General features: G+C 44.8%; 1 protein-coding gene across 4 annotated transcripts in view; it reads left to right on the forward strand.

The window, feature by feature from the left end:
- RBM44 (RNA binding motif protein 44) overlaps positions 1-23,229 on the forward strand; it is a 350,280-nt gene that overhangs the window by 254,512 nt on the left and 72,539 nt on the right. For all 4 annotated transcript variants that reach the window (XM_040357500.1, XM_040357497.1, XM_040357498.1 and 1 more), the window contains exon 14: positions 13,951-15,055. In XM_040357500.1, coding sequence (XP_040213434.1) covers positions 13,951-15,055 — 1,105 coding nt within the window. The remainder of the gene's footprint in view (positions 1-13,950; positions 15,056-23,229) is intronic.

Below are 23,229 nucleotides of genomic sequence, written 5' to 3' on the forward strand. Positions count from 1 at the left end.
CTAAACTGATACCTATAGGGGGCTTTTGAAGCATCGCATATAGAAAATATAGGATACTGAAGTTTGACACCATTTCACGGGCACACAAAAAACTAAGGTTTGGCACGATAAGTATCTATGTACTCAGCGCAACCTCGTCTTTTGTAATTTACCAAAAAATGTGGGTATTTTATTGCGTTTTTTGTTTGTCCTAAAATTAACGTTGGTGTGTTTTTTATTTAAATTTTGCGTTTCCTAGACCTTTACGGTAATCTCGTGTGAAACTACCACTTGGCACTTACGGGAAATGGACTTTAAAGCCGCATGCTGATCTGCTGTTTTAACCCCAACTGTTTTAACCCCAACTGGTCAGGTTTGTCATCAGGGCCAGTGACCCCTGGGCATGGCGAAGGAGGACTTGATACTCAGACATGACCAAGGGTCCTTCTGTGCCAAAGGATCAGCGTTTCATCCTGCTTCACCATTACTGTTGAAGCCAGGGTCTTTAGGGAGATGGGACTTTCAGTCATCCCTACTCTTATATGCTAGGAATTTGACTCCTTTTAGGTCACCATCACACTTTGAAGGCTCTGTGCATTCCTTTGTGTAAACTCTCCATCTAGTCTGATTTGAACCAATATTTGCTTGGAGTACCAATAGAAGAAAAATTTTGGCCTTGGATATTCTGCTTTGGAGACCGTTGGCTTATCTCTCTCTATAGTTAAGACCTTTGTTCTGAGAGTAGCTGATCTTCCTCCCACTGTCCATTCCCGTGTCATATTGGGGTGTCAGTATGTTTCTCTCGACACTTTAAAAGCCACTCTTTGAACTTGTTAGGGATATTCCCTTGTCTGACCTTACCTATAAGATGGCCATTCTTGTGGGAAGTTTTTGAATTGGTGGTCTTGTGCTGTAAGAAGCCTCGTACACACGCTTCGGTTTTTGGACGACCAAAGTCTGTTTTTTGTGGCATGCTAGTCTAATGTCGAAAGTGAAGAGGATACTCACAATAGAAAAATTTTCGTACGACGGACTACAACGTGATGTAATGTGTTGAATAGTTTTGTATGCATTCTTTCTTTTCTGAGCGTAGTCTTGCTCTTATGATTTTTTATTTTTTTTTCTTCATACGAAAACTTTAGTAACAAAACGAAAATCTGACATGAGTTCACATCTGACAAAAATGTAAGTCTGCACATCCAGCTTTTGACTGATGAAAAAGCGAAATCGGCTGTCGAAAGCACCGTACTAACAATCCCGAAATTGACAAATTTTTCCATCTGATTTTCGCATCGTGGGCCTTTTAGGCCCCTTTCACACTACCGCGATTTTGTCGTACTAATATGAATGGTTGTCATTGGAAATGAGGAACTACTTGTCATGCGACTTTGCAGTCCTTCGTGTTACACAAGGACTTTATGCCTAAGGCCCCCTTTATACTGAAGGTGATCTCTGCCTTCCATCTTAATCAGGATAGTGTCCTTCTGGCTCAGAAACATTTCCAGGAAAATTTCTCGCCACCTTCTGGACATGGTGCTACTGCCGCTTTTAGGAAATTGGATTCCCTCTTTGTGCTTCCTGAAGGTTTCCACGAGGGTCTATCCATCATATCTAGGTGGATCAGACAAGTTATTATTTGAGGTTATAGTCTGAAGAAAACATTAAAAGGGGAAACAAATGTAAACGTATACCTTACCAGATCTTTTTGTTCTTCAGCTTTTCAGTGTCAAACTTTTGTTTTTGCAAACTGTGCTTGAGCGTCTGTGTCAGGGCCAAAGCGCTGTACTTCCTCCTTTAACACACCAGCGTAGTAGATTGGCTTCCCGGCGGCTAACTGGGCACTTTAGGCGTGTGCGCATACGCATGTGACCTCTCGGGGCCAATCACCAGCGTGACCGCCCTATTTAAACCAGCTCCTGTCAGTAGACAGGTTGCTGGTTTATCGTCAGCTACTTCCTGAACCTGTGTCTCTGGAAACCATTTCCTGTTGGAATTCCGTTCGACTCACCTCTCACCTGGAACCTGACCTCGGATTGCTTCACCACTCTATTGAACTCTTCTGACCCCGACCTCGGCTTGTGACCTGGACTCTGTTGTTGTTTCTCCTGCCCTTGAACCTCTTGGCTTGTGACCCGGATCTGCTGTCTTCTCTGCTCCCCGAACCTTGGCTTGCACCCCGGACTTTCCAGTTTGTTTCTTGGACTCTTTCAGTACCGGTTATCCGGCTTCAGTATCGTTTGTTCCTGTTTCCGTCTGCAGTCACCCAGAAGCACCTGTCATCTACAACCGTCACCGGTCAACGCTTCTCCACTGGCACCGGTACCGCCTCGTGCTTCCGCCACCTGTTCCAAAACTCAGTGGGCGGGCGCGCTTGGTCGTAAAGGTGAACCACCCTCGGCAGTTCGGTCTCGGTGAGTACTTGATTCCTGATAGTATAAACCAGCCAAAAACAAAAAATGTCCGAGACCGACAGGGTGCGTTCACCTTTCGAGACACTTTGCCAGCAGGTGTCCGCGCTTACCGAGGCGGTGCAGAAACTTCAGGAGGGATATGTCCAAGTCGATGGCCGTCTACAACAGTTCACTGGGTCTCCTGGGGTAGCACCCCCACCTGCTGCATCTGCTGTCGGGACTTCCTCATCACAGTCCATTCCCAGTTCAGCTGTCGGATTGATCCACCCGGAACCTCGGGTCCCTCCTCCGGAGCGTTTTTCTGGCGAACGCCGAAAATACCGGGCGTTCAAAAACGCGTGTACTTTATACTTAGACCTCCAGCCTAGAACTTTTTTCTCCGAGGCCGTGAAAGTTGGATTTGTTATTTCCCTCTTGTCCGAAGAACCCCAGGCTTGGGCGCACAGCCTAATGGAAAAACGAAGTCCGATCCTAGATTCACTGGACTCTTTCTTTGATCATATGGCTCAGTTATATGATGACCCGCAGCGTATGGCTTCTGCTGAGACCGTCCTCCATAATCTAACCCAGGGGAGGCGTCCGGTAGAGGATTATACCGCGGAATTCCGCAAATGGTCAGCTGACACCGGCTGGAATGACGCAGCACTAAAATACCAATTCCGCCAGGGACTCTCAGAAACTCTCAAGGATGAGTTGGCAAGAACCGAGGCTCCCGCTTCGTTAGAGGCCTTGATCCAGTCTGCCACCCAGCTGGACCGACGTTTACGAGAACGACGCACTGAGCGCTTCCAGACTTCACGCCCTGCTTGGGTTCCACCCAGGATAGTTCCAGCTGCATCCCCTCCTGTGGCTCCTCAACATGGCAGTCTTCCAGACCCGGAACCCATGCAACTCGGACTGGTTCGAACCCCTCTCACCAGTGAGGAAAGACTGCGTAGACGCCAGAATAACTTGTGTCTGTATTGCGGTGCCACCGGTCATTTTCTTCGCACCTGCCCCATAAGACCGAGTAAGGTCCCGATTCAACCCGTTTTCAACCTTCATGTCTCAAATAGTTCTCAGACTCATCTTGTACTCTTCGTCTCTTTACAGCTAACGGAAAAGACCATCAGCCTCCCGGCCATCCTTGATTCAGGTGCATGCAGTAATTTTCTGGACTCCAATTTAGCCCTTAAACTCCACATACCCCTTCGCAATAAGGATCAACGCCTGCAAATACATTTGGCCGATGGCTCTCTTCCTAAATCGGGACTAGTCTCACAGGAAACTGTGCCTCTTCTAGCCATTACCGATTCAGGTCATCAGGAATTTCTACGACTAGATCTCATTCCTTCACCGCTTTTTCCTATTATTTTAGGACTCCCCTGGTTGCAAACACATCAACCTTGCATCGATTGGCTGAAGAAAGAGGTCAACTTTACATCTTCCTTTTGTGCCCAAAACTGCTGCGCACCCACGGTAGCCACCTGTTCAACTGTGGTAACCTCACCTGAACTTCCACCTCACGTCCCCTCTGTTTACCATGAATTTAAAGACGTTTTTGATAAACAGCAGGCTGACTCTCTCCCTCCCCATCGGCCTTATGATTGCCCGATTGATCTCTTACCTGGCTCTGAAATACCTTTCGGCCGCATCTTCCCGTTATCTGAAACCGAGCTTGCGGCTCTTAAGGAATACATCGACGAAAACTTACAAAAGAACTTTATCCGACCTTCTTCTTCTCCAGCGGGGGCAGGTATCTTTTTCGTTCAAAAGAAAGACGGCTCGTTACGACCCTGTATCGACTACAGAGAACTTAACCGGATCACCATCAAAAATAGGTACCCGTTGCCTCTCATACCAGAGCTTTTTCAGAGATTTCGAGATGCCCAGGTGTTTTCCAAATTGGATCTGAGGGGTGCCTACAATCTTGTTAGAATCCGAGTCGGGGATGAATGGAAGACCGCCTTCAGGTCACGGTTCGGTCATTTTGAATATCTCGTCATGCCATTCGGGCTCTGCAATGCCCCGGCCACCTTTCAACATCTGGTCAATGATATCTTTCGTGAGTATTTGGACGATTTTTTAGTTGTATACCTGGTCGACATCCTCATTTTTTCCCCTTCTCTTGAGCTTCATAGGCACCACGTCAAGAAAGTTCTTACTATCCTCAGGAAACACAAATTATTTTTGAAAGCCGAAAAATGCGAATTTGAAAGAACGACGATACAGTTTCTAGGTTTTGTCATCTCCACCGGCGGGGTTGCCATGGATCCCCAGAAGATCAAAGCCATCTTAGACTGGCCGACACCAGTGGATAAGAAGGCAGTGCAGCGGTTTATTGGCTTCGCCAATTTCTACCGGCGATTTATTGTCGGGTTTTCTGCCATCGTGATTCCTATCACCAAACTTACCCACCAAGGCAGCCATTTTCACTGGTCGCAGGAGGCTCAGGAAGCTTTTGAGAAACTAAAAAAGATTTTTTCTTCAGCACCTGTCTTACGGCACCCTGATCCAAAGTTGCCCTTTACTTTGGAAGTGGATGCCTCTGAGACAGCCCTAGGAGCCATTCTTTCACAAAGGCAAGGGTTAAAGTCCCTACTCCATCCCGTGGCCTTTGCCTCCAGGAAACTAACAACTCCAGAGAAGAATTATGACGTAGGGGACAGAGAACTCCTCGCTATCAAATTTGCCCTCGAGGAGTGGAGGTACTTGTTAGAAGGAGCAATTCACCCGATTATAATTTTTACGGACCATAAAAATCTCGAGTACTTGCGCTCCGCAAAACGTTTGAGACCTAGACAAGCTCGATGGGCTCTTTTTTTTTTACGATTTAATTTCCATATTACTTATAGGCCTGGTTCGAAAAATGGAAAGGCGGACGCACTTTCCAGGATGTTCCCAGAGACTCCTTGCACAGCGGAACCAAGTACCATCCTGCCTTCCCGGAATTTTCTCTTGGTTTCTGAAACTGATCTGTTAAATTCCATCAAAATTGCATCCAGACAAATCTCGGACCCAGTATCATCGTCACTAAAGGAGCGCGATGGCTTATTTTGGCTTCAAGACAGGATCTACGTTCCCACCGAGATCAGGCAATCAGTTCTGAGCACCTTCCACGACCGTAAGTTAGCCGGTCATTTTGGGGCAAGGAAGACCTCTGAACTACTTTCCCGTTATTTTTGGTGGCCAAAATGGAAACAAGACTGTAAAACTTACATTTCTTCATGTGCAATCTGTCAACGCAACAAGGGTCCTAAAACCAAGACCTGGGGGTTACTTAAGCCTCTGCCAGTTCCAGAACGTCCGTGGGCTGATATTGCTCTAGATTTCATCGTAGATTTACCTCCATCGGAGGGCTTCACGACAATCCTGGTAGTCGTGGATCGCCTGTCTAAAATGGCACATTTTCTACCCATGGTTGGAACCCCTTCTGCTGCCGAAACGGCGAAAATTTTCTTCAAAGAAATCGTTAGGCTTCACGGGGTCCCCAAAACCATTGTCTCAGACAGAGGGGTCCAATTTACCTCTAAATTTTGGAGAGAGCTTTTCAGATCCCTGGAAGTCAAAACATGTTTGTCATCGGCCTACCACCCGCAAAGCAACGGGCAAACGGAAAGGACGAACCAAACTCTTGAACAATACCTCAGATGTTTTTGTTCTGCCTCCCAAGATGATTGGTCATCTCTATTGCCCACCGCGGAGTTTGCCTACAATAATTCTGTTCACACTACCACCAAGCAAACACCCTTTTGGGCTAATTGCGGTTTTCACCCGGCCTTCCTGCCAGACCCTCTCCCGGAGATACCTGTCCCAGCTGCCCAGGAACGTATAACCACCTTACAGTCTAACTTTCGAAAACTCAGGGATGTAATGCAGCAAGCCCAAGAGGATTATAAGAAATTCTATGATAAGGGAAGGAAGGACTGTCCCTCTTTTGAAATTGGGGAAGAGGTCTGGCTCTCCGCGGCTAATTTGAAGTTACCAGTTCCTGCCCGGAAGCTAGGTCCGAGATTCATTGGCCCGTTTAGAATCAAACGCAAGATCAACGAAGTAGCTTTTGAACTTTCATTACCCAACTCTTATAGAATCCACCCGGTTTTTCATGCCTCCCTCCTAAAACCTACCATCCCCGACCCTTTTCAGGGAAGGGCAGCTCTTCCTGCACCACCAGTGGAGATTGATGGAGAAGAGGAGTTTGAGGTCGAGGCCATTTTGAGCTGTAGAAAAAAGGGGAGACAACTCCAATACCTGATCAAATGGAGGGGCTACCCTCCAGAAGACAACTCATGGGAACCTTCAAGAAATGTGCATGCCCCTCAGCTAATTCGTGTTTTTCACCAGGAGCATCCGGAGTTGATGGCCAGTTTAGGCGTCCGGAGTCCGCCCCTTGGGGGGGGGCACTGTCAGGGCCAAAGCGCTGTACTTCCTCCTTTAACACACCAGCGTAGTAGATTGGCTTCCCGGCGGCTAACTGGGCACTTTAGGCGTGTGCGCATACGCATGTGACCTCTCGGGGCCAATCACCAGCGTGACCGCCCTATTTAAACCAGCTCCTGTCAGTAGACAGGTTGCTGGTTTATCGTCAGCTACTTCCTGAACCTGTGTCTCTGGAAACCATTTCCTGTTGGAATTCCGTTCGACTCACCTCTCACCTGGAACCTGACCTCGGATTGCTTCACCACTCTATTGAACTCTTCTGACCCCGACCTCGGCTTGTGACCTGGACTCTGTTGTTGTTTCTCCTGCCCTTGAACCTCTTGGCTTGTGACCCGGATCTGCTGTCTTCTCTGCTCCCCGAACCTTGGCTTGCACCCCGGACTTTCCAGTTTGTTTCTTGGACTCTTTCAGTACCGGTTATCCGGCTTCAGTATCGTTTGTTCCTGTTTCCGTCTGCAGTCACCCAGAAGCACCTGTCATCTACAACCGTCACCGGTCAACGCTTCTCCACTGGCACCGGTACCGCCTCGTGCTTCCGCCACCTGTTCCAAAACTCAGTGGGCGGGCGCGCTTGGTCGTAAAGGTGAACCACCCTCGGCAGTTCGGTCTCGGTGAGTACTTGATTCCTGATAGTCTGTTTACACATCTCTAAGTTCTGTTACGTGGATTTTGAAGTCTTAAGGCCTACCTATGATGCACTGATCCAATTTCAAGCATAAGGTTCTGCAAGCTGCTCCCTGAGTCTGTATAGCTTTCTTCATCCTTTTACTGGAGCTGCCGAAAAACTCCAGTGATTGCATGAGTGTGCAGGAGGATGTGGGGCAAGGGACATCCTTCTCACCTAGGTGATGGCTGCAGAAGTGTGAGCAGGTACCAATTAAAATTGGTAGAGAGGAAGGAACAAAGGGGAATACACAGCATAGGTCCTGTACTGTGCCACTAGGAAAATACTAAGCCGTTTTTGTTTGGCAGTAAAAGTACAGGGCCCTCCCCATGTTACATTCTTCCTGCTGCAAATCTGAGTCTAGCCAGATGTGGGAGGGATTATATAGGGGGGTGTCACTGCAGTTGTCCTTCTTTTTTTTTTTTTAACAAGCGTTCAATCACCTGAAAGTAGCATTTAACCTCCCTGGCGGTAATCCCGAGTCTGGCTCGGGGTGGAAATCCAGTACCATTAGCGGTAACCCCGAGCCAGACTCATGATTGCATCGCAGTATCCAGGCATGGTTACTTACCTTGTCCCCTGGATCCTGCAATGTCTCCCCGCTGTGTGAGCAAGCTGTGTCCTTGCTCGATTGACAGTGCCCGAGTGCCACCGAGCTCCGTTCCCTGGGACGTTACAATGCACGGGGGTGGAGATCAGCCAATTTAAAAAAAATAAAAACACAATACACATACAGCATACTGTAATCTTACAGATTACAGTACTATATAAAATATATATGGTGCATATGGTAGCAGATGTTCCTTGGCGCCTGCCACTGCGAGAAGACCTTCTGTCGCAAGGTCCCATATTTCATCCTGCTTTACAGTCGTTGGCTTTAACGGTATGGCTATTGAAAGCCAGGGGCTAAGGGACTGAGGTCTGCCGGACTTGGTGATCTCTGCCATGCTGCGGGCATGGAATTCAACCTCCCGAAAGATTTACCATCGTACGTGGAAGGCTTACATCTCTGTGTGGGGTGGCATCCGCGTGCATATTTGATTTCCAGGATCCTGCTGTTTCTACAGCATGGAGTGGACCAGACACTCGCCTTAAGTACAATTAAGGGGCAGATTTCGGCCTTGGCTGTTTTCTTTCAGTGACCCTTGGCGACGCACTCTCTAGTGCGTACGTTTGTGCAGGGGGTTCGACATGTGGCCCCTCTGGTACTTCCTCCGTGGGACTTGAATCTGGTCCTCTCGGTACTTCAGAAGCCCCCATTTGAGAAAATTAGTGAGATTCCTTTATTAACTCTCTCCCAGAAGGTGGCTTTTTTGATGGCGATTACATCAGTCACACGGGTTTCTAAAGTGGCGGCCTTTTCATGCAAGGCTCCCTATTTGATCTTCCACAGGGATAAGGTGGTACTGCGTCCGCAGCCGTCGTTCCTTCCTAAGGTTGTTTCGGCTTTTCACCTTAATGAGGACATTGTTCTTCCGTCCTTGTGTCCTAGGCCGGCGCATCCCAAAGAGACTGCGTTGCATTCCTTGGACGTCGTCTGAGCTCTACGGGTGTACCTGTCTGCCACGGCTCCGTTCCGGAGGTCGGATTTACTGTTCGTGTCAGTGGCTGGTCCTAAGAAGGGTCTGGCGGTCTCTTATCGGCCACCATCTCTAGGGGGATCAGGCAGATCATGATTCAGGCTTATGCTCCAACAGGGTGGGCGCCTCCCTTCCCGGTTACAGCGCATTCGTCCAGGGCAATTGGTGCCTCCTTGGGCTTTCCAACATCAAGCGTCTGTTTCCCAGGTGTGTAAGGTGGCGACTTGGTCGTCCGTTCACTTTCTTAAAATTTTACAAGGTTGATGTGAGTGCATCTTTGGATGCTTCCTTTGGCCGCAAGATTTTGCAGGCGGCTGTTTAAAGTTGCAACTCCTCCGTTGAGGAGCTCTGGTTTGTTTGGGGTGAAGTTTGTTTGATGCTGTTTTTCCCACCACTTGTTTTTGACACTGCTTGGGGACATCCCATATGTCAAGATGCTGCTGTGTCCGTCCTTGAACGGAAGAGAAAATAGGATTTTTGTGCTCACCGTAAAATCCATTTCTCTGAGTTCATGGACGGACACAGCACCCACCCCTCCTTTTTTTATGTTCTGCTTTTCTACGAACTGAGCTGCAAGATGCAGGGAGAGGGGATGTACCCAGGGGGATCGCCCTGGGCGGTACTGTACTGTGTGATGTTTAACACTTAACATTCTGTTTTTCTGCTTAGTCAATCTCCTAACAGGAGGATAATACCCATATGTCAAGATGCTGCTGAACTCGGAGAAATGGATTTTACGGTGAGTTCAAAAATCCTATTTTTTGTACTCACCGTAAAATCCTTTGCTCTGTAGTCCATGGACAGACACGGCACCCACCCCTCCTTTTTAGGTTTGTACTGCTTGTTACGAACTGAGGCTGCAGGGCGGAGGGTTATGTCCGGAGGGACCGCCCCCTGGGCGGGGCTGTTCAACTCTGTTAAAGTAACATGTATTTAAATAATGTCACGATCAGGCGTCTGGCTTGAAGGCCAATAGCAGTGGCAGGACAGGTATACAGGCAGTCACTTCTGGCAGATAATCACCTGAGGTGCGGAGTCTTAAGTACTAGCTGGTTTTCCCCAGAGCTCCTGATGGTGGAGATGGATTTAGCTGCAAGCTAGTACCAGGTCGCAGTCCTCAAGTTTGCCCCACCAGGGTGTGAGCAAGCCGGGGTCCAATAGCGGATAAGCAGACAAGGATGAAACAGCAGCGTGGTCAGTAAACAAGCCAAGGGATCAATTACGAGTGGCTGCAGGTTGGGATCAGGCAGGAGAGTAGTCAAAGAACAGGCTGAGGGTCAAACACGGGTGGTTGCAGATACAAATGGCAGCAGAGCAGACATAGCAAGGCACTTGCTGGGAAGGCACAATAACCTGGCAAAGAAGAAGTGCCGAGACAAGGCTTTTATAGGAAGTTCATGGGAGGAGCAAGGGGTTCAAGGTTCAGCTGCAATCAAGACACCAAGCACATGTTTGAGCTGAATTGGCTGAGATACCAACAGTTGAAACATTTTGTGGATTCCCTTCCTCGTCCGATCAGGCTGGAGGGAAATTTGCTCCCACTAGAGCGTATGTGTCTAGCCTCGAGCGGACGGGATCTCACGCATTTATAAAATATTGTCGGGACAAAAAAATAAGGGGTTACCATCGTATATTAAAAAATGGGATGAAGAGTTGGCAACAGGGGATACTGAGAAAGATTTTGGGAAAATATTGAAGATGACGCACATCACTTCAACCAACTGTGGGTTGATAGAAATGAATTTTAAATGCTTATCAAGATGGTATATCACCCCAGATATTGCACATCGATTCCAAGGGGAGACTTCAAGATTCTGTTGGAGGGGTTGTAGGGAACCCGGAACCATGTCACACCTTAGGTGGACATGCCCTAAAATCAACAGATATTGGCATAAAGTAGTATCAGTAATCAAGGAAATTACTGGAATTAAAATTGCAGTTGACCCGTGGGTGTGTTTGTTCCACGGGACAAACATGACTAGTAAACAGTATATGAGAACCTTGCTCCCCCATATTCTAAATGCAGCAAAGAGCCTGATCCCTAAACAGTGGAAAGATCCCGTGAGTCCAACAATAAGGAAGTGTCTCGAGAAAATAAATGATATTTATTATATTGAACAGCTTAAGTTTATGGGGGAGGAAGGTGAAATGGGATTTAAACTTAAATGGCAGGACTGGGTCGACTATAAGTCATCACAGAGTTATCTAGTCCGGATGGTATAGGGTAGGAAGTATAGTGCAGTAAAAGTTGATAAATTAAGTGACTGAGGTTCGGAGAGAAAGGGGAGGGTTTGGGGGGGGGGTGGGGAAGGGCTAGTCGACTTGGGTAGGGGCACTTCGGTTTTGTGATGTAATTTTTTTGTACTTTGCTATACTGTGGCCACGCTGGCTTAATATAAATACATAACGACTTTGCAAACAAGGGTGGAGAAAAAAGAAAAAGGAAAAGATAATAATTTCTAACCATGATGCGAACCATGATGGAGACAGCGTATGAACGCAAAATTGATTAGGTCTCCGGTAAGTGTTCTCTGAGTCGGAAAAGAAAAAAAAAAGAGGGAAAAAAAACAAAAACAAAAAAAAAGACACCAAGCAAAGTAGTCTAATGGATCATATAGGTTTATCCAGCAGATCAGGCAGGGAACTGTCCAGCATCCCAGATAGCTCAGTTGGAAAAGACAATGCCAGACACAGAAGAGGTCCCAGGTTCAAGCCCAGGTCCTAACAAATATCGAACATGTTCTGCCTAGTCCTCTCCTATAAATAGGAACATAACCCATATGTGAAGGCTGTGTCTGTCCATTTTTTCCTAAAAAATGTGTGTGACAAAACAGCTGTGCAAATGTAACACAACATAATTGCAAATGCTATCATTTTGTTAGGGCCTTTGCTTTCAGAATATACAGTATGTTTGGGGATTCTAAGTAGTCTTTCAGCAAAAAAAATGTTTCAGCTTCTGTAGTATATACTTTGCTGAAAATTTCAGAAAGAAATGGCACCACATGCAAAGTGGTTGAGAACTCTTAATGCACACAAAAATTGAGTTTTTTTTTCTTGGGCTCTGTTGGATATTTGTTATAATTTTGAGATCAAGAGGGTAAGGTACCTGAAGTAATATTTTCAGTTTTCAGATCCTCTACTGGTTGTAGTTGTTCCATCTACATGGTAGGATCAGATTCTACAATATTTCTAGAAACTCACTTATGAAGTCTTGAAAATTACCACTTTTAAATTGTGTGTGTGTGTGTGTGTGTGTGTGTGTGTGTGTGTGTGTGTATGTATGTATATATATATATGTATGTGTGTGTGTGTATATATATATATATATATATATGTATATGTGTGTGTATATTATACACACAGTTCCTGACAAGTCTTGTGGCTTGTGTACAAATTGATCTGAAGTGCATCTAATCAAGATGTTACAAGAAATGGGTCATTTTAATCCCAACAGCTTTTGTAATAATGTTTCAGTGCAAAACTAAACTGACAAAAAGTATTCTAATATTCACAGCTTGGTAAAGCCCATTGAGTCAATTTTTGCCAAGACATAAGTGTTGTCGCCTTGTCATATGAGCTTCACCTGTGACTAATAATGGATCAATTAGGTCTCGGGTGTGTATAAAAAGAGCCCCAGTACACTAGACCTTCTCAACTGCAACTAGACCTCTGCAAACATGCCTAAGATTCACCCGGAGACTAAAGTGTTGATTATCAAGAGGCTGAAGACCAGATCCACTGCTGATGTGGCAAACACCTTCAATGTGTCTCAGCGTCAAGTTCAGAGAATATAAAAAAGATTTGAAGAGACTGGAGACGTTTTGGACAAGGCCAGGTCAGGCCGTCCCGCAAGACAACTGCTCGAGAGGACCGTTTGTTGGCTCGAAAAATCCAAGGCCAGCCCATTTTCCACTGCAGCAGAGCTCCACGAGACCTGGTCACCTAAAGTCCCTGTGTCAACCAGAACAGTTCTGTCTCAAAATGGCGTCCATGGTCAAATCAGTGCCCATAAGCCAGCACTAAACAAAAGGCAATTGAAAAACCGTGTGGCATTTGCCAAGCTCACAGCCTGCTAAAAGGAAGGACTCTGGAAAAGTGGCAGAAGGTGGATATTTCAGATGAATCTTCGGTTGAATTATATTGCAGGAGACCTACTGGAACCCGCATGGAGCTGAGATTTACCCAGAAAACAGTGAAGTTTGGTGGAGGCAAAATCATGGTCTGGGGTTACATCCAGTATGGGGGTGTGCGAGGGATCTGCAGGGTGGAAGGCAACATCAATAGTCTAAAATACCAAGAAATCTTAGCTACCTCTTATATTCCCAACCATAAAAAAGGCCAAATTTTGCAGCAGGATGGTGCTCCATCGCATACTTCCATCTCCACATCAAAGTTCCTTAAGGCAAAGAAGATCAAGATGCTCCAGGATTGGCCAGCTCAGTCACCAGACATAAACATTGAGCATATGTGGTGTAGGATGAAAGAGGAAGCATGGAAGACGAAACCAAAGAATATTGATGAACTCTGGGAGGCATGCAAGTTTTCTTTGCTATTCCTGATGACTTCATCAATAAATTGTATGAATCCTTGCCAAACTGCATGGATGCTGTCCAAGCTCATGGAAGTCATACAAGATATTACATTTGGATCTCACAGCACCACTACTTAATTTGCTGACATTTTTGGATTTTCAGTAAAGTTGTTCAATTTCTGTATAGGCGACAAAACTTTTGTCTTGACAAAATTTGACCTTTCTGTCTTGATTAAATGATAAACCTTTTTTCAGTGAAACTCATTTATTTCAGTGCATTAAACATCATTTGGGAGGGCTTTAGCTTTACTTATGAGCTATTACTAACACCAAGTTGCTAATGGTTTTCCTTTTTCTCTTCCTAAGTTATGCTGTCCTAGTCTTCACCTGCTCAGAAAAAGCTCAAGCAGCTGCGAAGGAAATGGATGGAAAGATGTTTTTTGGGAAAAAAATTAAAGTTCGTGTTGTGAAGAATTCTACTGAGAATTTTCAGTTTGCTTCCCAAGAGATTAAAGTATGTTCTGCTACTTTACCTAAAGATACAACAAAGCTTGGCACTGGTGAACCTCAAAGTTTTGGTGTACAACCAGAAGACGTGAGCACTTTCTCTAAACCTATCCCACACAGTGAAAGTCAAATAAGCTCCAAATGGAAGAATAGGAATGTTTTTTCAAACATTCCATACAACAGAGCATCCTCTTTGGGCGTAAACCAATCATTTCCATCTGCTTCAATGTACAGTACTTCTTCTGTCTTTGGTTGCATACCTCCATCTCAGTGGGCCAGCAGGCATTTACATTTTGAAAACGGAGTGCCCTACAACTGCAGACCAAGTCCAGCATATGCTCAGTATCCTTACCCTTTGTATGCAATTCCTATTGCCTCACCGTTCTCTTACCAAGCTCCTGTGAACACTCCTATGTTTAAGCCAAGTGTGAACTTGAATTCTAATGTCCAGTTTCTTTTTGGTAAGAATGTAGGCATTGGAGTTCAACCACAACCAACTGAAAAAGATCCAGTTCACAGCAATACAGTGCCTGTAAGTTCCAGCACAAGAATGTCAAATAAAAATACCAGTACGGTTACTCCCCCAACCAGGAAAACGGATATTCAACCTGCTTCTGTTATAACCAAATCCAGTGAAAACAATGGTGCTAACTCAGAATCTGCAAGAACCAAAGTAGCTTGTGTAGCATCATCTATTTCGCAGATAACCACAACTGCTCTTAAAATGCCAGTGGTATCTGATAATTGGCTGCCTTTTGAAAACAAGACAACAGATAATTCGGGAAAAACCTGCTTTACACCTGCAGCTCCTTTGAGATTTCCAAAGTTTGTCCCAGACAGTGTGACCATACCAGAAAACCATGAAACTTGCTATAGCACAATAGCTACCAATACTAAAGATCCTTTGACCCAGCCTTCAAACACTGATTTTCAGCAAAGTGGATCCCTTCATTTGGAAGAAGTGGTAAGGTTTTTGTTGTGTTCCTTAATCTTAACAAGCAGGATACAAAAGTAAAAAAAACCTCAAAAGGTCTGAGGTATGGTTAACATTTTTGCAGTTTTAGTACTAAAGTGTTTCTGAAGGGTTGTTTCTAATTTCTTTCAAGGATTGGATTTTAACAATCCTTAAGCAAATAACATTCATAGAAAGCCAAGAGCTTTAAAATTATGAGTTTTAAAGCATTTCGCCCACTGTCATACATTCAATTTCAGTGGTCCTAATGACAGGGCTTCCTTAAAATGTGTATGACTTAAGCTTAACTAATAAGACTCTTGTCACTTTAGTCCCTTTAGGACATGATAGTATTGTATTTTTTTTAAACCCTATATACTATTAGGTTCTGCAGCTGATCAGTAGATGGAAGTTATATAAAACATTTTTAGCAACAGTAACATCTCAGACCAAAGAGCTGTAGACCCACAAACACAGCCAAAAGTAATAGAAAAAGGCTAAGTTAATTTTCTCACTAGATAATCACATTTTAATTCCTTAATAAATTACTGATAAAAATTAGCCTAAAAATAAATACATACGAGTAAATAACAAATTACTATCACTTCACATCAGAGGTTGTATTGTAAAAATCAGTAATTTTTTATATTGATTAGTTCACCATTTATTTTTAAAGAATCAATTTATAGGAAAATTAAGTGGATGCTTCTGAATCTTAGACAGTTTTCTGTTTATAGTGTTTTCAATCTACCAAGTAGTACTCCGTATCAAACTAAGGTAAAGTGATGACAGGGATATTACTTTCAGTCTCAGGGAGTTATACACGTGAGCGCAAACTTTGTCTCCACATCTTCCTGTCTGTGGACAGGTTGGAAGACCTTGATAAACACATGCAGTTAAACACACCTGAGGCAGGGTATATACCTCTGTCTCTTTGGATAATGTATTTGGTAAAACAAAACTATATTGTTTAATTTTGTTAATTGAGGGACACTAAAACCCAACTCTGCCCTGCATCTGTGCTGCAAAGGGTTTTATATCTTTTTAGGACTAGGGGTCATAGAAAACATGTTTGACGTTGCAATTTAGTCTTGGAGATGTGACCTTTGGACACTTGGTTGTGCAAGGGGCACTCTCCAGGCCTGGTTCTTTTTTACATTCCAAAGTTTATTAATGTTCCGGTCAAGAACAAAATATGCATGTACAAACAAAACAGTACAGCATGATAATGACAGTCATACACAGCGGTCTTATACATCTAAGGTTGACAACCAAAACTATTACAGCGAGTAGTAATAAGGCACACGTTACTCGGCACAACTTGGAGCTATATTGAACTAGTCTCAATATAGTCTGCTCTACTGTAACTGTGATCATATAACATCTTGTGTAAACCATAAGTAAACCTTTTCTTCGCAGAATCCTCTGACATTTTATTTCTGCAGAGTCGTCTAATGCTTTTGTGTGTATTTTCCACTACCATACCATAGAGTAAGGCTTAAACATTCCTGCCAATTAGAAAAGGCAGGGCAAGGGGAGGAGGGGGAATGGGAGAGCGGGTCAGAGATGAAAGAAGTAGGGGAAAGAGGAATGGTGTAGCGCAGAGATTGGCTAGGCCAGTGTAGTATCTCAGTACCAAACCCTAACACTTGGTCAGTGATACATCATCATTCAGCCAGTGCCCATAAGTGCCTCATAGGCCTTAGAAAAACGGAACTCAAACCAGGGTGACCATGTCTCGTGGAACTTATCTACGTTGTCTGAGGCCTGTGCAAGGGTGTCTTCCATCTCGCGGATCTCAGAAATCTTTTCCAGCCACTGTGTGATCGTGGGGACCCTAGTGGTCTTCCAAAAGATTGGAATCAGGGTCTTTGCTGCGTTTAACATGTGCTTCGTCAGGGAGTTCTTATATCTCTTTAATGAGAAGGAGGAGATGTGGAGCAGGCAGCACGCGGCGTCCAGTACCAAGCTGGTCTCTGTGATTTGTTTAATTGGGTCCCCAGGCCTGGTTCTGGTTACCCACTTTACTAGTTGCAGAGTAGTGGACATCTCTGGGCGCCTTTAAAAAAAAAGACAGAAAACACACACCGATTGACCAATGCACCTGTAAATAGCTGTGATCTGAACCATCAGACAGGTCCTCACAGATACACATTTGGTACAGTACATGTATTTGGCTGTGGGATGCTATTACTGGTCCAGGGAAGTGGTCCATCCCTGTGGATGACTTGGTGTTAAATCACACAAGAGCTGCACGATTCTGGGAAAAATGAGAATCCGTTTATTTTCTTAAATTAAAGATAACGATTCTTTCAAAATTCTCACGGCGTAACATCTTTCACATTATACAAAAAAAATGGGCTAACTTTACTGTTTTTTTTTTAAATTCATTAAAGTGTATTATTTTCCAAAATATTGCATTTGAAAGACCTCTGCGCAAATACTGTGTCACATAAAATATTTCAACAACCATTTTATTCTCTATGGTCACAGCTAAAAAATATATACTGTGTAGGGGTGCAACGGATCAAAAAACTCATGGTTCGGATCATTCCTCGTATCAGAGCCACAGATCAAATCATTTTTCGGATCAGCAAAAAAAATTGCAGCCTCCCTGTGCCCTCATTGCAGCCTCCCTGTGCCCCAAATTGCAGCCTCCCTGTGCCCCAAATTGCAGCCTCCCTGTGCCCCAAATTGCAGCCTCACTGTGCCCCAAATTGCAGCCTCACCAGGGCGGAGGAAGTGAGAGAGCGGGTGGCAGGGCCGGATTTTCTCTCCCTGCCGCCCCAAGGTCGGGTTCCGCAATGCACCCCCCACCATAAATATTTTTATTTATTTGTAGCTTATCGTTTACTTTTTTATTTTGTATAATTTTTTCTTATTTTTAATATTTTTCTTATTCTTTACTTTTTTTATTTTATTTAATTTAATTATTTCTTATTATTTTTTTCACTTAACTTTGCTATCACACGGGAGAAAACATTTCCCTGTGTGATAGGAATTGGAGGTGACAGGTTCACATTATTTAAAAAGAATAAATCCGCGCCAATTATCTAAAAGTGATTAATTCAATTAAATTATTAAGCTGCTCCTCTAATAGTAAAAAATAGAATTCTTACTACGAAGTGATAAGTGAAAAAGGACGGTGCTAGAAAGTGAATAAAAAACACTCATAAATATTAAATATACTAAAGTGAGAAAAATACAAATATTAAATATACTAAAGTGAGAAAAATACAAATCATAAAATTCTCCTAAGTGGATAAACCAGTGATATACAATTAGTGGTAATAAATCTTTAAAATCACCAAAAAGTATTGCACACATAGTATCTAATTTAATATTTAAGTCCATAAAAAAAGTGTTTGACTCTTTCTAAGGAAAAGTATACAAAGCAAAAAAGATAAAAAAAATTGTCCCAATTGAAAAAAATAAAAAAATAATGTGATTTCCAAAATCCATCCACCAACAATAAAACAAAATCTTGCTGTAAAAGGATTGTTGTCCAGACAGTGCAAACTTGTTGCTTCACCATACGCAAGGATAAGACACCCAAAGTGCACAGAAAGGGAATGTGCTTACCAGACTCAATGGATCTTTTTGATTAGAAAAAGATCTCATGCGCTTAGCAGGAGCGTGCCTGCACACTTGGCCATAAACGGGAGATGTGGGTATTGGCTCAAGACCTCCATTGCAGAGATGGAGCATGGAATGAAAAAGCCAAAACTTCCCTAGTGCAAACCATTTAATAAAATGACAGAACAAAAAAGGCCAAATGGCCGCTTACATTAAAAGGTGCCCAACCCGGCACTAGGGCTGCAGACTCGTAAGGAAAAGCACTTGTGGTTCCTCCACTTCCTTGACAGCGTGCGTTCCACCAGTCGGAAGCTCAAGCCAGATTGCCGGATGTGACGTAGGGAGTACACGTGACCAGGCTGCGCCACTTTATTGACCCTGTCACCTCCAAAACAGGAGTCCTAGCACTGTGCTAGAATGAGCCAGCCCAGCACACAATGAGCCAGCACAAGGATCCTCAGTGGTTGGCGTTCCATAGACGTGTGATGTTACATGTAATGAGGGTTCTCCTATGATGGCTTTTCAGTGTCCAGCGATCACAGCTCTCCCCTGTAATCCTCCAGCCAGGGATCAGCACCCTGTCCGCAGCCACACTCACTCCCTCTCTATTGATAATCTCTGCATTACTCTGCATACCCAGCCAGGAACCAAGCCTCGTTCTCATTGTTCAGGCCATTGAAACTTGCTCTGCTCGCACTCACACAGCCTCACCTCCTCCTAACCCTGCGCTGTGATAGACAGAACACATCACAGCATTGGATCCCACATTCTGTCTATCACAAGCGTGGGGTTAGGAGGAGGCGGTGCTGTGAGTGCGAGCAGAGCGGAGACCATTTTAATGTCAGCTGTTGCCCCCCCCTGGATCACGTGCGTGCCGATCTGAAGTCATTGATCAGTGTGGATCACGGATCAATGACGATCCATTGCACCACTAATTCTGTGTGTGTATATATAATGTTTGGAGGTTCCAAGTAATTTTCTAGCAAAAAATGATTGTAACTTGACACCAAGTGTCAGAAAAAGGTTTAGTCTGGTTATACTTCCCTGATTTTCAGACCGAAGTTCATTCCTTTGATCCAAAGAACAAAATCTTACAATGTTTATAGTTCAGCAGCTGAGGAATATTGTAAAACTTGACAGACTGCGGTCATTGCAACTTTTTATCTTGCACGGTATTTGCCCAGCAATTTTTAAAACGTGTTTTTTTGGAGGGGGGGGGGTGAGAAATAGTTTCATGCGTGTTAGCCCAATTTTTTTGCATAATGTGAAAGATGAAGTTGCGCCGAGTAAATAGATACCCAACATGTCACGCTTCAAAATTGCACACGCTCGTGGAATGGCGCCAAACTTCAGTACTTTAACCACTTAAGACCCGGACCAAAATGCAGGTAAAGGACCTTTTTGCGATTCGGCACTGCATCGCTTTAACTGACAATTGCGCGGTCGTGCAACGTGGCTCCCAAACAAAATCGGCGTCCTTTTTTTCCCACAAATAGAGCTTCCTTTTGGTGGTATTTGATCACCTATGCCGTTTTTATTTTTTTGCGCTATAAACAAAAATAGAGTGCCAATTTTGAAAAAAAATCTATATTTTTTACTTTTTGCTATAATAAATATCCCCCAAAAATATATAAAAAAAACACAATTTTTTTACTGGTTACATGTTTTGAGTTAGAGGAGGTCTAGGGATAGAATTATTGCTCTCGCTCTCGGATCACCGGAAGACTGCACACCCTGCAGGAGGAGTCAATTGTCATTTGCCCTCTGTTCTGTTTGCAGTGAGGTTTGAAGCACTTACTGCCAGAGGAAGGTTGGGTAGTTCCAGTCAGCGGTACTCCAGCCGGTATTCCAGCCTCCAACATCCGTGCCCTCTTGCCTCCTTCTTCCTCCCACACTACCATCAGGCAAGGTAAGGGCTGCAAGGTAATCCGACCCACCCCCCCCCCCCCCCCCGGGACAGTTGTGCAACCGTCCTTTTCAGGACAAGCTGCAGCCCAGTCCGGTATCCCTCATTTCCCCTCCAGACCCCCGCGATCAAAACGATCGGAAACTTCTTGCCCCAAATCCCCTCATCCACCCACACCCCCTTGGCCTGGATATAGCCCCAGAGCTCCCCCTCCATCCACACACCACCTCGGCCCCAGCCCGGACAATCCTGCTGAAATTCTTGCGGCGGCCGCATCTCAGGAAAGTCTGCGGCTTCATCCGCAGCCTAGCGGCTCGCCGCACGCCTTTGCCAGAATTGTCCCCCATTAAAACCTTCAAAACCCCCCTCGCCCCAAGAGGTCCCCTTACGGCTTCCCCCAGCGCCCCCAGAGCCTCCTCTCCGGTTAACCATACCTACCCAGCTGCAAATGCCCTGGCTCGGGCCTAGTCCCGGTCGCCGGCCATCTTGCTACACCCAAGTGCATTTACCCCCTACGCCCCCTTTACAGCCCTAAAAACGCCATCGCCCACCTGCGAAAGCCACCAAACTCAGGGTCCATACCCCTTCCCAGCCCCCCCCATCAGCAGCTCCAATAGGTTATAGATTCTGAGACCACCACCATTAGCGCTTGATCCAGGGTTCGCCCGATCGCCCCTGAGGGATCAGGAAGGAATTTTTTGCCCCATCGCTGCAGATTGGCTCACGCAGCTGGGGTTTTTTCGCCTTCCTCTGGATTAACGGGTAGGGAGGGTTAGCAAACTGGGGACCCACCTGAAATTTCTTTTCCCATTATTATCGAATACTTCCCCAATCAACATTTTCCACTATCACCATCCCCGGCGTTTCTGCGATTATGATTAATCGCAAATACTCTGCAAAAACCATTTGGAGTTTAAAGCCATCCGCCTCAATATTACCAGCCGCCACCAAAAAAGCTCTAAGGAATGAGAAACTGTTAAGAATCGATCGACTATCAACAGTCAAAAATCACACATGTACCTCCCAGCCAAAACGCATATCATGCGCCTTGGTCTACACAAGATCGGCAGTAAAACACCAACATGAAATCCATGATTTCATCCTTCAACACGATTTAGACTGCCTTTTTATCACAGAAAGCTGGCTAACAGCGGACTGTAACACCATTCTAGGAGAACTGGTACCAGAGAATTACCGCATTCTAACAGAAAACAGAGTGGGGCAAAGAGGCGGAGGCCTGGCGGTGATCCATAGGACTCACCTCTCGATCACCAAACCAGTCCTTCAGAACTCACTTCCATTGATGGAAACCCTCACTCTGCAACTGCAAACAAATCTCCAGGACACCGTTCACATACTGCTCTGCTATAAACCATCCAGTCCAAAAACACACCTTCTCGCGTCATTGATGGAGTTCATTTCCACCTATACCCTAAACAACAATCGCCTCCTGCTGCTCGGGGATTTCAACCTCTGGGCCAACTCCTCACAGGACCCTGTTGCCGACGCCTGCATTGACCATTTGGAAGGATTAGGTCTGCAGCAACTAGTATGTGGGCCCACACATCAGGCCACAAGCTTGATCTCATTTTCAGACAAGATCTGTAAATTAACATTCTGGAAAATGAGCCCCTACCATGGACAGATCACCATGCAATAAAATTCGTAATTACTAAAAATGCCCCCGCAAAAAAAACGATAAAACCGGTGACAACACACTGGACTAGATCTCAGAAGAAGCTCCACTCGAACTCTTCAAAATCACAGTAGGGAACAAAATAAAAACAACCCAACAACATCAAACAGCCACAGAAACTCTTTACGCTATCAACAAGGCTCTACTACAGTCAGCAGACATAATAGCGCCAAAACGCGCATCCGTAAAAACAACCTCCAGCTGGTTTAACGTCCAACTGTCATTGTTCAAACAAGACCGTAGAAGAGCGGAAGCAGTCTGGAAAAGAAGCGCTTCAGAGGAAAACCACACCATTTACAAGGTAATAATGAATAAATACCATAAAGAAATCTTTAAAGCCAAAAAAATATTTTTTCCAATATCATCACAAATGCCCTAAACCACCCCCGCAAACTCTTCAATCTAGTCATGAACCCAGTCTTCCTAGAGGCCCTGAATTCTGATTCACAAGAATTTTGCAACAAATTATCGGATTATTTCATTAACAAAATTGAAAAAATCTGTGATAGTATTCAGCAAAATAGAACCTTCAACGACCCCCCCCCCCCCCCCCTAAATAACAAAGCAAATGCCCACATAAAATCGCCGCAATCAACCAATTTCACTCTAAAACCCATCTCCATCAATGCCACAAAAAATATCATCAGGACTCTGAGAAACAGCACAGCTCATAAACCAGTCATTCAAGGAGGGCATGCTGCCATCCCTACTGAAACCAGGTATAATCAAACCTATTCTAAAAAAAAAAAAAAACCCTAAAGACCCAAACCACCGTCGGCCCATTACATCCCTAAATGTTTTCTCCAAGGTAATGGAGAAAGAAGTGGTACAACAGCTGCAACATCATTTAGACACCCATAAATTACCCGATCCATTCCAATCGGGTTTCCTCCCTGGTCACTGGACAGAAACAGCACTTCTCAAAATATGGGATGACGCTCTCGAGGCAGCAGACGAAGGAGAATCTTGTCTTCTGGTACTGCTGGATCTAAGCGCAGCATTTGACAC

This window comes from Rana temporaria, chromosome 6 (assembly GCF_905171775.1).
Source record: "Rana temporaria chromosome 6, aRanTem1.1, whole genome shotgun sequence".
NCBI lineage: Eukaryota > Metazoa > Chordata > Amphibia > Anura > Ranidae > Rana > Rana temporaria.